At 35.8% G+C, this 16,394-nt stretch overlaps 1 protein-coding gene across 6 annotated transcripts in view; it reads right to left on the reverse strand.

Moving 5' to 3' along the window:
• The window catches only part of FBXL2 (F-box and leucine rich repeat protein 2), a 146,375-nt gene that overhangs the window by 114,678 nt on the left and 15,303 nt on the right, over positions 1-16,394 (reverse strand). For 3 of the 6 annotated variants that reach the window (XR_002914316.3, XR_654571.3, NM_001133584.1), the window contains 1 exon segment: positions 11,432-11,493. Coding sequence is in view for 1 of the 6 variants with exons in the window: in NM_001133584.1 (NP_001127056.1) it covers positions 11,432-11,493 (62 nt within the window). In the remaining 5 variants the exon portion in view is untranslated. 6 annotated transcript variants of the gene reach the window in all.

Genomic DNA, 16,394 nt, shown 5'->3' on the forward strand with positions numbered 1-16,394 from the left:
ATCTGTATTGTTACTGGTGATGCTAACTTTGATCATTTGCTTAAGTGGTGTCTGCCAGACTGACCTATTATAGTTAGCATTTTTCCTTTTATAATTAACATTTATCTAGTGGAAAGACTATTTGAAACTACGTAAATATTTTGTTTCTCATCATACCTTTATATATCTCATTATTTCTAAAACTGGCAAATAAAAGGATAGAATCAAGCATTTTCCCCGCCTTTCCTATATAAAATATAACACTGGGCACTCAAATAGGACTGAAGTGCCTCTTTATAAAAGTATTCCAATAAGTGGGAAAAAAAAGAATTAGAGTATCACCACTTTGCAGCCCCAATAAATTAATGATGTAGACAATAAGCATCGACACTAGCGTTTCAAAAAAGATAAAACCAGACATTGTATGACTCCTGATGAACAAATACAACACCACAGAAAGCCCTACCAAAGGGGTAGAATCAATCTGATAAAGTCTCTGGATCCAACTGTCAATCTTCCAAGAAATATAAAAGATGGAGGAAACTTGAAATTGCACTATAAGGATACAATAAGCATCCAGACTGTGGGAACTTCTACAGGCCAAATAACTCAAGTTCTTCAACAGACAAATGTATGGAAGAGAAAGATATGGAGAGGGGACCTGTAGATTAACTGAGACTTTAAAGATTTACAATTTTTTTTAGATGGGCAAGGCTAGCTGTAATGTCTAAGGATGCACATATAGGTGATAAATCTACAAAGAAATGAAACAGTGATAGCTATAAGTCAAGACAGTGGTTCCTTCAGAAGAGGAAAAAAGCAGTTGTGATTTGAATGGGCGCAGAGGTGCTTCTTTGGTGACTGGCAAAGTTTATTGACTTAGGTGGTGTCTACAAGGATATTTGTTTCATATATTTGTTTTGTGTAGTCCTCTGACTATATATTGTATTTTACAATAAAACTTTAAAAAAAACATGTATGGGTCAAAGAAGCAAAAGTGGTACATGATAAATATTTGAAACTGAATAAGAAAAACACTACAGTTCAAAATTTGTAGAATGCAACAAAAGAGCTTTAATTGTCTAAGGCTCAAAAAATAAGCAATTAAATGCCCAACTTACGAAGGTAGCTAAAGAAAACAGAATAAAACTCAAAGAAAAAATTTTTACAGAGATATGAATGGAAACTATTAAAATAGAAATGAAGAAACAATAGAAAAGAATAAAGCCAAAAGCTAGTTTTTGAAGACTAATGAAATAGGTAAACTTCTAGTGAGATTAATCAAGGAGGGAACACTTGAGCATAAACTAACGATATTAAGGAAGAAAGTAATATTACAACAGATACAGCAGAGTTTACAAAGAAAATAAAAAAACAGCTACCAAGAGTTTTACCAATGTAAAACTCAAAGTGGACACACTCCTAGAAAAATAAAATTAGTAAAAGTGACTCAAGAAAAAAACAGAAAAAAAGCTTGAAAAATACTATTCATTTCTAACAAATTAAAGTAATAATTAATTTCCCAAAAAGAAAATTCTAGCCTCACATAATTTTATAGTTTTAACAGACTTTCAAGGAACAATTAAACCAAGACAAATACATGCTTTCAAAGAACAGAAAAACACGTGAATACTGCTCAACTCAATTCTTTGAGGCTTATGTTAATTCAAAAATCAGATAAAGATAGTATGAGAAATAAATTTGTGGGCCTGGTCACTCAAAAATACAGATGCCTTACCAAATATGTAGTACTGACACACAGAAAATACTAAATACTAGAAATAGACTCATAAATATATGACAGAGGTGATAGGGCATTTCTATGTAGAAACGGAAAGATCATTCAACAAACGAACCTGGAAAAATTGATAATCCATATGCAAAAGAAAACAAAAATGTATTCTTATATATAAACATATGTACCAGAGTGATTAAAAACTGAAATATCAAAAACAAAATTTTTAAGCTTTCAGAAGAAAATACATGTGACTATCTCTTTGTCTTCAGGGTAAGGAGGAAGTTCCTTAAGAAAGCACAAAAAACGCTAAGCATAAAAGAAAAGATTGATACATTTGACTTCACAAAAGGTATTTATTAAAAAATGCCTTAGAATGTGAAAAAAACAAGTTAGAAGATGGGATAAAGTATTTGTCAGCTAAACATTAATATCAGTACAAAGATTATACTGAGACTATAAAGAACTACAGATCAATAAGCCGATAACCCAATAGGCCAAAAACAAAAATACGTGTTTCACTGAAGAGGAAACACGTGTGACTAATAAACATATGAACAGATGCTCAACATTACTAGAATCCAGGGAAATTCAAAACAAAAGCACAATAAGGTGCCATTCTACACTTCTTTGGCAAAAATAAGATATGTGACAATACTAAGTGTTGGAAAGAGATTCAGTTTGGCACTGAATCTCTTATCCACTCTTTGTATGAATATAAACTGGTAAGACCTCTTTGGAAAAATGATTTAATATTTCTTTATAAAGTTAAATATCTGTATAGCCTATAACCCTCAGAAATTCTACTTTCAGAGAAAATTGTGTACTTGTGCACCAGGAGACATCTACAAGGATGTCCAAAGCAGCACTGCTCTTACTGATAAAACACTGGAAACAACCAAAATACTCAGTAAAGGGGGAAAAAATAAAATTTTGGTACATTCACACAGTAGAATATTATACAGCAGTAAAAATGAATGAGCAACAGCCAATCAGAGCAACAAGAATCACCTTTCATAAAATAATTTTGAGTGAAAAACATTTCTAAGAATATACCATATACTTTTTTTACAAAGTTAATAAACAAGCAAAAGTAAACATATTGTTTAGTCAAAATATATTTAATATAAAAAGTTTTAAGAAGCAAGAAATCATAAATACAAAGTTGTTGTTAATATTACCTTGATGGTGGGGAACGAGGAGGGGAAGCATTTACGTACATTCCTTATATTACAAAATGAATAAAAGAGGGCAATGCATGGATCAATGGTAAAATGTATCATTAACCAAGAATTATGAGTAATCCAATTCTGCATAACTGAAGTTTTTAAAATGCTGCAGTAATCATCCTGTATATATGTCTCAGTGTGCTTTTGCAAATATATGTTAGTAAATTTCTAGAAATGGCATTTGTGAATACATACATTTAGCATTTAAAAAATTTTTTCCAGTGGCCCTACAGAATGGCTGCTACAGTTTATATTCCCACCTAAAGTATCTCGTATCTCCTTGCCAAAACCTAATATTATCAAACTTTTGGGTAATATCTTATTGTTATTTTGATTTGTATTTAAATATGGGCCTTGTTGAGCATCTCTTTATACATTTATTAGCCATTTGTATTTCTTCTTTTGTTCGTGGCCTCTTCAAACTGTATTTCTAATAAAATCAATCTACTTTATTCTTAATAATTTTGATTTTCTTTGCATATTGAAGAATAATGCCCTTGCTTATAATGTATATCTAATTATTTCATCCACCACTGTACTATTTATCTTTAGTATGGTATAATTTTGCCATACTTCACTATTCATACAGTCAAATTCACCAATCTTTTCTGTTACTGAATTCACAGTTTTTAAATGAATAGATCTTTAATATAATTTGCTAGGGATAAGGCTCTGAGGCAAAATGCATCTAGTTCCTATCCTTCCTATCAGAAGAGCTCTATTGGTGTTTCACGGCATCTCAATATAGATATAAAATCCAAAGTCATCCTCAGAGTTTTCATATACAATCATAACCCCAACCTAGACTAAAGAAAATTTGCTTCTGCCAATTTGGACCTTGGTGCCAACCCTAAAATAGTACATAACAGTTTAGGGAGGTAATGAAAATGAGGGCTTTTAAGCTTCTGCATTTGATTTCAACATACACATTTATTCAGTCCCACACTGCCACACACAAATCAAAAAACAACCATGAGAGCAAGCAAACCAACCTAAAAAAACTCTTTGGCAAAGAGAGAAAATCTGCATAGATGCTTAAATTTGAAATTGCAGCATGTACCCCCAAAAGAGCATCTTACCTGTTAGGATGCCCTGGAATATATATAAGGCAGCAGGCATCACAGACAGCAGGAAATAGAGGCAGCAGTCCTTAAAAAAGTCCATGGAGTGCTGAAACCAACCAGCAGGCAACAAGACCTACTCAATGACACCCACAGCAGGAATGAGCCCTTTACTGCACTGCTTGCCAAGGACCTATGATAAGCACTGGGCTATATCTTAATGATTCCAACAAAAACCATAATGATTTTCACTCATGGGATTGGCTTACAAATTTAAGAAAAGGAAAATTTGAAAATGATGTGCTAGTCATTTTATAATTTTTCCTAAGCAAATTCAACTACTAAAACTGTCATATTATATGAAATTGTATCTTTGATTTCATATTGCCCAGAACTATTAGGCTCAAATCCCTCATTTGGGGCAATGAAATCTTCCTTTATCAAGCCAATAAACTTTATCATGTATCCACACAAATTTAAAAAGGAAAGAAAATTACATCAATAATGGTAATTTAATTTTTTTAATGTGTCTAGTAATTTTCTTTCATTATTATTTATGACTAACTAGAGCTTTGTCTCCTCAGGATGTTTTAAGCTGTTCACTGCAGGTATCACTTGCTGTCTCCTATGAGGGGTTTTATATGTGCTTTTACTTCATCACTAACATCTGAAAGCAACCATAATAGAAATTAAAACTTAAAGTCAAATTACTATTAAAATTTATAATCTGAGTTTTAGGTCAATATTCAATTCACAGAAGATATTTTTTTTTTCTCAAAAAGGGAAGAGTTCCCTCCAAGAGACTATCTTTTTTTATAATGCAAGGTAATTGCAGTTGTAAATCAGGTGTCACAACACCACACATCTGCTTAAGCAATAGTAATTGTCAGTTTAATATAAGATAGTAGTATGCAATTTCTATTGAAATTGAATTAGCCCAGTTTAATGAAATGAAGCATTGGGCCTTCACAGAGTTACTTAATAATCAGGTACTTTACTGAGATATTGTTAGCAGTAGCATATATTAAGACCCATATTAAGAGCTGGATTCATCAGTGGTTTGCATTAAAGCTGACTGCATTGTCAAATAGCATTTATTAAATATTCGGGCATCCAAAAATTGATATTAATAACAATAAGAGCTAACATTTATTTAATACTTACATGCCAGGTACTGTAAGAACAACAACCCCATAAGGTAAGAACTATTACTATTCCCATTTTACAGATGGGCAAATTAAGGCCCAGAGAGTTAAGTAACTAAGGTCACACAACTAATAAATGAGAAGAGTTGAAATCTGAACCCAGAAAGTCTAATTCCAACAGTAATATGGACAATAACAATGTGAAAAAATATATGCAAGGATAATCCAACTCACTAATAGATAACGGTTGCAACAAATTAAGTACTTCCACTGTTATAAAAATTATGTGACTGACTCCCCAGGAAGAATAGTACTAAAAGCTGTTTGTTGGGCTATGTGAGAGCAAAGGGTAGGGAAAAAACTTCAGTAGCCTTAATTTATGAGCAAGAGCTGGATTTAAAAAAGCAAAACTGTAAAAACTTGTTCAGTAACAAACTAAAAATGGGTAGTAGAGAAGGAATCTGTAAATAATATATATTCTTAAAACTATCAATAAAATCAGATGAAAAGAAAACATATATTTTTCTGAGTGGATTCAAAGTGATAACAGAGAGATGAAAAGCAGCATATTATTCCAGATTATGCTTGTTAATGTTCCAAAGGGGAAGCTGAAGCTTCGGTTGATGTGATCAGTATTGGAAGCTAGTTGAGAATTAAAGATGGCGGTAACAGAAGCAGTCAAAAGTGGCAGAAGAGAAAATGATCTGGACTGAAAGCAAATAAGTCTGTCACAAAGTCAAAGAATTCACATGTATTGAGGAAGTAAGACTGAAGGTGAATACGAATTCAACAAAATTAGGAACAACAGACTACACTGTCCCAAAGAAGTCTACAATATGAAATAAAAATATAAGCCAAGGGTAGACAATGAAGACATAATTTAACTGAGCAGAAAATAATAAAGATTTAAGCTTCATGAGGTGGGGACTTTGTTACACCCAATGTTGTGGAATTAACTAATGATGAAGATGGATGCTTAGGAAATCTGGTTCAAACCCTTCTTCAAAATTTTTCTTAGAAAGGGTAGCTAGGAAAGGCCGGGTGCGGTGGCTTACACCTGTAATCCCAGCACTTTGGGAGGCCAAGGCGGGCGGATCACAAGGTCAGGAGATCGAGACCACGGTGAAACCCCGTCTCTACTAAAAATACAAAAAAAAAAAAAAATTAGCTGGGCATGGTGGCAGGCACCTGTAGTCCCAGCTACTCGGGAGGCTGAGACAGGAGAATGGCGTGAACCCGGGAGGTGGAGCTTGCAGTGAGCCAAGATTGCACCACTGCACTCCAGCCTGGGCAACAGAGAGAGACTCTGTCTCAAAAAAAAAAAAAAAGAAAAGAAAAAAGAAAGAAAGCATAGCTAGGAAAAGGGGGAAAGCTACACAGAGAATGGAAAGTCTGAAAGTAAAATGACAGAAATGATTTAAAAGCCAGCAAAAAAATCTTAAATTAAAATACATGGTTGGCTAGAGTTAATTTTGAGACTCACGAGTTGGAGAAGATCTGTAGTGGCAATATTTTAAATTCCCCTTACAGACTCTGAAATAAGAATACAAGTGGGAACATAAGTCTATGAAGAGACATTAACATTTGCTCTCAAATGGCAATTCTTTCTGAAAAGTGATCTATGTATGAGCTTTATGGCATGATTCAAAAGCTATAAGTAGTGATGACAACCTCCAGAATTCCTAACAGCTGAGTCCATCATGGATCTTTAAAAGAACTGAAGTTTCCAAGACTGCAGTTTAGAAATCACACTACCATAGAAAGTGATATAATTCCTTTTTATTTTTTTGGTATCAACAGACAGAAACTGTTCCATGGCTGAGTAGAGTACAAAAGCCAACCCTACCAGGAGGAAAAAAACCATTCAGTTAGTAGCCTTGAGTCACAGCAGAAGTATGCATGAGAAGGGTGGAGTTTAATCACACCCTAGTGTTTAGTGACCGACATGGGCCTGCCTGAAGCTGCTTATGATTCCCCAGGGTAAGAATACCATATTTAGATTACAGCTTGATGCCCGTTCTAGAGAAATGTTCAGACCCAGGCTGGAAGCACTGCATAATCCTAGGGGGCACCATCTACACTGTAGTCTCTGTGGATGGCATCTGTGCAGTTGTATAGTGACAACCTGCCCACCGGGACACAGCTGTATTGCTTCTAACAACTTACTGTGCTTGAGCAAAGCCTTTTGGGTTTATATGGCAAACATACATTTCTTTCTTGTCACCACTTTCTTACTTTAAATTTGTCAAAAATGCCAAAGAACATTCTCTCTTATCCAAATATTTGTCTTATTGGAAAATATAATTGATATTTTTCATACAATCCTGTCTCAGTTTTTTTAATCAACTGAGAAGGAGCTCATGACAACAGTGTCAAACAACACCTGATGACTAATGAAACACCCTCTGAAGTCCCTGAAATGTGATCACTACCACAAAGAAGCTAAGTCCTTACCCCCATTTCTAACTGAAGGAAAAATGTCTAATAACCTGATGACAGCAAATGTGTGTAATCTGTGGCATCTACAAAGTGGTTCTGTGGTGAACTTGGGAAGAGATGAAAATAATTATTCCCAATATTTAAACAAAACTCATAGTCATTCCCCAAATGTTAAAGTGAGATTTAGTACAGCCAGGGAATGGAGTCATCTGGTCAGTCTCTTATTGTATGTCAGCATTTCCCCCAAATTTTCTGTGGAATATTAAAAGGATTCCAGCCGGGCGCAGTGGCTCATGCCTGTAATCCCAGCACTTTGGGAGGCCGAGGCGGGCGGATTACCTGAGATCAGGAGTTCGAGATCAGCCTGGGCAACACAGTGAAACCCCGTCTCTACTAAAAATACAAAAATCAGCTGGGCGTGGTGACACATGCCTGTAATCCCGGCTACTCGGGAGGCTGAGGCAGGAGAATCGCTTGAACCTGGGAGGCGGAGGATGCGGTGAGCCGAGATCATGCCATTGCACTCCAGCCTGGGCAACAAGAGTAAATCTCTGTCTCACCAAAAAAATAAATTAATTAATTAATTAAAATATTTTAAAAAATAAAAGGATTCCATTGTCAGTAAGTTTGAAATGGCCCACCAACAGTGTAAAAGTGTTCCTATTTCTCCACATCCTCTCCAGCACCTGTTGTTTCCTGACTTTTTAATGACTGCCATTCTAACTGGTTTGAGATGGTATCTCATTGTGGTTTTGATTTGCCTTTCTCTGATGGCCAGCAATGGTGAGCATTTTTTCATGTGTTTTTTGGCTGCATAAATGTCTTCTTTTGAGAAGTGTCTGTTCATGTCCTTCACCCACTTTTTGATGGGGTTGTTTGTTTTTTTCTTGTAAATTTGTTTGAGTTCATTGTAGATTCTGGATATTAGCCCTTTGTCAGATGAGTAGGTTGTGAAAATTTTCTCCCATTTTGTAGGTTGCCTGTTCACTCTGATGGTAGTTTCTTTTGCTGTGCAGAAGCTCTTTAGTTTAATTAGATCCCATTTGTCAATTTTGGCTTTTGTTGCCATTGCTTTTGGTGTTTTAGTAATGAAGTCCTTGCCCATGCGTATGTCCTGAATGGTAATGCCTAGGTTTTCTTCTAGGGTTTTTATGGTTTTAAGTCTAACGTTTAAGTCTTTAATCCATCTTGAATTAATTTTTGTATAAGGTGTAAGGAAGGGATCCAGTTTCAGCTTTCTACATATGGCTAGCCAGTTTTCCCAGCACCATTTATTAAATAGGGAGTCCTTTCCCCATTGCTTGTTTTTCTCAGGTTTGTCAAAGATCAGATAGTTGTAGATATGCGGCATTATTTCTGAGGGCTCTGTTCTGTTCCATTGATCTATATCTCTGTTTTGGTACCAGTACCATGCTGTTTTGGTTACTGTAGCCTTGTAGTATAGTTTGAAGTCAGGTAGCATGATGCCTCCAGCTTTGTTCTTTTGGCTTAGGATTGACTTGGCGATGCGGGCTCTTTTTTGGTTCCATATGAACTTTAAAGTAGTTTTTTCCAATTCTGTGAAGAAAGTCATTGGTAGCTTGATGGGGATGGCATTGAATCCATAAATTACCTTGGGCAATATGGCCATTTTCACGATATTGATTCTTCCTACCCATGGGCATGGAATATTCTTCCATTTCTTTGTATCCTCTTTTATTTCATTGAGCAGTGGTTTGTAGTTCTCCTTGAAGAGGTCCTTCACATCCCTTGTAAGTTGGATTCCTAGGTATTTTATTCTCTTTGAAGCAATTGTGAATGGGAGTTCACTCATGATTTGGCTCTCTGTCTGTTATTGGGAACACTTTTACACTGTTGGTGGGACTGTAAACTAGTTCAACCATTGTGGAAGTCAGTGTGGCGATTCCTCAGGGATCTAGAACTAGAAATACCATTTGACCCAGCCATCCCATTACTGGGTATATATCCAAAGGGCTATAAATCATGCTGCTATAAAGACACATGCACACGTATGTTTATTGCGGCACTATTCACAATAGCAAAGACTTGGAACCAACCCAAATGTCCAACAATAGACTGGATTAAGAAAATGTGGCACATATACACCATGGAATACTATGCAGCCATAAAAAAATGATGAGTTCATGTCCTTTGTAGGGACATGGATGAAACTGGAAATCATCATTCTTAGTAAACTATCGTAACAACAAAAAACCAAACACCACATATTCTCACTCATAGGTGGTAACTGAACAATGAGAACACATGGACACAGAAAGGGGAACATCACACTCGGGGGACTGTTGTGGGGTGGGGGGAGGGGGGGGATAGCTTTAGGAGATATACCTAATGCTAAATGACGAGTTAATGGGTGCAGCACACCAGCATAGCACATGTATACATATGTAACAAACCTGCACATTGTGCACATGTAGCCTAAAACTTAAAGTATAATAATAATAAAACAAAATAAAATAAAAAAAAAGAATTCAAGCGATAATCTAAATAATTTGGGCAAAGGCCCATTTGGAGTGTGTCAACAAGATGACAATATTTCTATTAAAAGTAAAGATTTTTATCTATCAAAAAAAAAAAGTTTGAAATGGAACAATTACCCAACTTGTATCATCGCCATGCACATTAGCCTATTAAGGCCCTGTGAAGTCCTATAGGTTTTGTTAACCCTATAGGACTACAGTTTGTTTCCTATAGTTATTTGATCACAAAACCTGGTTTCTGTTGCTGTTGTTTTGTGGAGTATCAGTGATAATGATAAGAGAAACAGTTAGGGGAATGACTATCAAGGATTACCATGTATACAACCTACTAATTCCTCGTAAAGAATTAAAATATAACAACATCTAAAACAAAAATAAGTTTTTTTTTTTTTTTTGAGACAAGAGTCTCACTCTGTCACCCAGACTGGAGTGCAGTTAGCACAGTCTAGGCTCACTGCAACCTCTGTCTCCTAGCTTCAAATGATTCTCCTGCCTCAGCCTCCCCAGTAGCTGGGATTACAGGTGTGCACCACCATGCCTGGCTAATTGTTTTGTATTTTTAGTAGAGACAGGGCTTCACCACATTGGCCAGGCTGGTCTCGAATTCCCGGCCTCAAGTGATCTACCCACCTCAGCCTCCCAAAGTGCTGGGATTACAGACATGAGCTACCACTCCTGGCCTTAAAATAAGATTTCTTTTGATGATTGCATAATACTAAAGAAAACTGAAGTGCCTCCAGGCCAACAAATGTTTGCTGATAACTTTACTTAGTAAAAACAACAACCAAAATAACATTTACTGTATATTCAGTGATGCCAGAAATAAAAGACAAAAAGCCTATTTTATACTACTGTCACTTATACTTCTCATATGAATAAAAACATACAAATACTTGGGGTTGACAGCATTTTAAGTGCTAAGAACATATCATAACTGTGCTTATTTTTTGTATTTATTTTAAAACTCATTTGTCTGAAAACATCAAAAACTTTATGACTTCAGGAGCTCACAACCTTGCAATAATCTCTCCTCATATTACTGACTTCATCACGATTATCTACTAAAAACAAAACAATGGCACCTACTGAAGATTATTACAATACTTACCACATTACAAAAAGAATCCAGACCAATGCTATGTACATACTTAGTACATTCTGGATTAGACCAAGTAAAATTTAACAACAAGCTGAACAGCATTCTATAAAACAAAAACAAAAAGTCAGTTAGGCTAATTCTGTCTGTTTTTCTATGCTATGGACTCACAGTGAGAAAGAAGATAGTCTTGGAACTTGATGACTAAATCAGATCTAAACTCTTCATCCAGAATTTATCTACACTTACCTTAACAGAAGTTCTTTGGGTAACTTTTTGTTAATAAGGCCTTCATCATTGTTTGAGAAAACCTGGAAAGAAAAAAAAAAAAGGAAATTGTGAAAATGTTCTTTAATCAATGTGGAAAAAAATTAATTGTTTTTATACTACTAGATCAAACAGCCCCAATTATTGTCCTACAAATAGGGTGTTACTAATTTCATGCAGCCATCATATTCTAATATTGAGTTAATATAAAATATTTTATGCCCTATCACTGTTTCATAAAAATGGCAATACATGGCCATTTGATACTACATTGTACTAGAGGTTCTGGCCAAAGCAGTTAGACAAAAGATAAAAAAGACATCCAGATTGGAAAGGAAGAAGTAAAACAACCTCTTTTTTTTTTGCAGATGACATGATCTTGCATATAGAAAATTCTAAAAATGCACAAAAATCAATTAGAACTAATCAAGGAGTTCAGCAAGGCTGCAGGATACAAATATAAATATACAATATAGTTATATAAAAATAAACTGTATTTCCACATAGTAGCAATGAACATCCTGAAAATAAACTTCAGAAAACAATCCTATTTACAACAGCATCAAAATGAACAAAATACTTAGGAATAAACTTAACAAAGGAAGAATAAGACTTCCACATTGAAAACTTATACAATACATTGTTGAGAAAAATTAAAGAAGGCTTAAATAAATCAAAAGACATCCATGTTCATGAACTGAAAGACTTACTAGTGTTATGTTAGCAACACTTCCCAAACTAATCTATAGATTTAATGCAATCTTTCTCAAAATTACAGCTGCCTTTTTTACAGAAATTGAAAGGCTGATCAAAAATTCATATGAAAATGCAAGGGACCCAGAATAACTAAAATCATCTTGAAAAAGAAAAACAAAAGTTGAAAGACGCAAACTTCCAGATTTTGAAATTTACTACAAAGCTACAGCAATTAAAACAATGTGTTCACTGGCATAAGGGTAGACATATAGATCAATGGAACAGAACAGATAATCTAAAATAAAATTATAAAATTGGCTAAAATAAAGAGAATCCAGAAATAAACTTAAATTTATAAGCACTGATTTAAACGGAGAAAGAAGTCTTTTCAAGAAATGGTACCGGTACAACTGGATATATACAAGCAAAACAACGAATTTGGACCCCCTATCTCACTTCATATTAAAAAAAATTCAAAATGGCTCAGAGACTTAAATAAATATAAGAGCTAAAATTATAACCCTTAGAAGAAAACATAAGCATAAATCTTGGTGGCCTTGGATTATGCAATGGTTTCTTAGATATGACACTGAAAGCATGAACATCCAAAAAAAACTGATAAACCAGACTTCATCAAAATAAAAGACCTGGCTGGGCGTGGCAGCTCATGCCTGTAATCCCAGCACTTGGGGAGGCCAAGGCAGGCGGATAGCTTGAGGTTGGGAGTTCAAGACCAGCCTGGCCAACATGGTGAAACCCCGTCTCTACTAAAAGTACAAAAATTAGCAGGGCATGATGGTGCATGCCTGTAGGCCCAGTTACTCAGGAGGCTGAGGTGGGAGAATAGCTTGAACCTGGGAGGCGGAGGCTGCAGTGAGCCAAGATCGCGCCACTGCACTCCAGCCTGGGTTACAGAGCAAGACCCTGTCTCAGAAACACAAACAAACAAACAAAAGACCTTCATACTTCAAAGGGCACCATCAAGAAAGTGTAGGAAAAAAACCCACAAGATTGGAGAAAATATCCGCAAATCACAGATTTGACCAGGCACTTGTATGCAAACTACAAAGAACTTCTGAAACTCAATGAAAGACAACCCAATTTTAAAATGGGCAAAAGATTTGAATAGACATTTCTGCAAAGAAGATATGCAAATGGCCAATACATACATGAAAAGATGTTCAATGTAAGGGTAAGTCAAGGGTAAGTCAAAACACAGTCAGATACATCATACCCATAGGATGGCTAAAATAAAAAAGATACTAATATGTAATGGTGAACATGTGGAGAAACTGGAACTCTCATATACTGCTGGTGGGAATGTAAAATGGTACAGCCACTTTGGAAAACAATCTGGTAGTCCTCAAGGGTTAAAAAGAGTTACCATATGACCCAGCAACTCCACTTGTAAGTCAAGACTAAAGAGAAATGAAAATATATGTCCATACAAAAACTTGTCCATGAATGTTCATAGCAGCATTACTCTTAATAGCAAAATAGTGGAAACAATTACAAACTGTCCATCAGCTGATGAAGGGATAAACAAAATGTGGTATTCCAAAATGTGGAATATTAGTCAGCAATAAAAAGGAATTAAGTAATGATACATGTTACAACAGGAATGAGTCTTGAAAATATGCTATTGAAAGCAAACAAAAAAGGGTACATATTGTATGCTTCAATTTACATTAAATGTCCAGAAAACGCAAATCCATGGAGACAGAAAATAGATTAGTAGTTGCCTAGGGCTGGAAAATGACTGTGAATGTATATGAGGTTTCTTTTGAAGGTATGAAAAAACTCTTGAATTAGACAGTTGTAATAGTCACACAACTTGGTGAATATACTAAATCCCACTGAATTGTACTTTTTAAGTGAGCAAAATTTATAGTATATGATGAATATCTCAATTTTTAAAACCTGGATTAAAAAATCCATCGAAACAAACTGCAGAAGTGGAAATAGTGCCATAAATAGTACCTTACATTTATTTTCAAAGTAGTGTCAATGATGAATCTTTGTGTTGGATACATGAGACTAATTTTAGTAAGTGCCTACTGTATTCCAAGTTCCAGTGAGCACTATGTTAGATTAAATAGCTAAATTATCTAATATATTTCTAGTTCCTTGAGGTGCAAAGTTACTAACTGGACATTTTTTTTTTTTTTGGAAACGGTCTCACTCTATCAGTCAGACTGGAGTGCAGTGGCATGATCACAGCTCAACGCAGTCTCAACCTCCCTGGCTCAAGCAACCCTCCCACCTCAGCTTCCCAAGTAGCTGGGACTACAGGTGCGTGCCACCACACCCAGCTAATTTTTAAAACGAGTTTTTGTAGAGATAGGATCTCCCTATGTTGCCCAGGCTGGTCTTGAACTCCTGGGCTCAACTGATCCTTCTGCCTCGGTCCCCAAAAGTGCTGGGATTATAGGTGTGAGGCATTGTGCCTGGCCTTTCTTCTTTTTAATGTAAGCATTTACATTTATAAAGTTCCCTCTAAGTATACTGCTTTCATTGCATCCCATATGATACATTTTCATTTCTATTCATCTCAAAGTATTTTTAAATAGCCATTATTTCTTTCACCTATTGATTAATAATGTGTTAATTTGGGGCCAGGCACAGTGGCTCATGCCTGTAACTCAAGCACTTTGGGAGGCCAAGGCAGGAGGATCACTTAAGACCAGGAGTTCAAGGCTAGTCTGGGCAACATAGTGAGACCCGACTCTACAAAAAAATTTAAAAATCAGCAGGGCATGGTGGCATATCCCTATAATCCCAGCTATCCAAGAGGCTAAGGCAGGAGGATAGCTTGAGCCTAGGAGATTGAGCCTGCAGTGAGCTATGATCACGTTACTGCACTCCAGCCTAGGCAACAGAGCGAGACTCCGTCTCAAAAAAAATAAAGTGTTATTTTCACATATTTGTGAATTTTCCAGTTTTCCTTCATTATTGATTTCTAGCTTCATTCCATTGTTATCAAAGAAGATACTTTGTATTATTTTAATCTTTTTACATTTATTGGAACTTGTTTTGTGGTCTTACATATGTCTGTCCTGAAGAATGTTCCATGTACACTTGAGAAGAATGTCGATTCTGGTGCGATTGGGTTAAGTGTTCTACATAACTCTGTCAGGTTTCATTGATTCATAGTGTTGTTCAAGCCTTCTGTTTCCTTATTCTGCTAAGTGTTCTATTACTGAAAGTATGGCATTGAAGTCTCCAACTGATGTTGGGGTTGGTGGTGAATGACATGAAAACCTTCACATATCTCAACAGTCAGAACAATGGGCTTATTTTCTGTTATTACAAAGACTAGTGAATCAAAGTTGTGAGATTTCACCCCAATACAGGAAAAAAAAAACTTTCTAGCAATTAGAATAGGCCATACTGGAATGTCTTGCTGTTGAAGCAGTGATCCCCCATCTTCAATGCTCCTGCAGAGTCTACAGAACCAGGATTGTCAGAGAAAGGAATCCCTTCTTCAGTGGGAAATGAGACTAGGAAACCTCTAAGGATCAAATCTAATTTCCCAAAAGAGTCTTATAATCCAAGATCTTCCACTTACACCTTTGTAGACCTTGGGCATGTCATTTAACTTTTCTATGCCATAGTTTCCTCTTCCTCAAAATGGGGATATTAATGGAACCTGCCACTTTTCTATGCCATAGTTTCCTCTTCAGCAAAATAGGGATAGTAATAGAACCTGCCACAAGGGCTGTTGTGAATGAAGTAAGTTCATAAACGTAAAGTGCCTAGGACAGTCTTGGCATATGGTAAGTGCTTAACAAATGGTAGCTATGATGACAGCTGTGAAGTCTCCAATTACTATTATAAAACTACTTCTCAGCTAGGTGCAGTGGCTCACACCTGTAATCCCAGCACTTTGGACGGCCAAGGTGGGAGGACTGCTTGAGGCCAGGAGTCCAAGACCAGCCTGGTCAACATAGACAGACCTCCGTCACTAAAATAGAAAAAAGAAGAAAAAATTCTCCCTGCATTTCTGTCACTTTGCTGCATATATTTGTGGCTCTGTTGTTTGGTGCATATGTGCTTATAATTGTTATGGTTCCTGTAGGAATTAACCTTTCATCAACATATAATCACCTTTGTCTCATGTAACAATTTTTATTATAACTTAGTCTATTTTGTCTGATATTAGTATAGCCAACCCAGCTCACTTTTAACCTGTCTTTTGATCTAACAAGGGTCTCTTGCAGACAACATAAAATTGGATCATGTGGGAAGT

This window comes from Pongo abelii, chromosome 2 (genome assembly GCF_028885655.2).
Source record: "Pongo abelii isolate AG06213 chromosome 2, NHGRI_mPonAbe1-v2.0_pri, whole genome shotgun sequence".
Classification (NCBI taxonomy): domain Eukaryota; kingdom Metazoa; phylum Chordata; class Mammalia; order Primates; family Hominidae; genus Pongo; species Pongo abelii.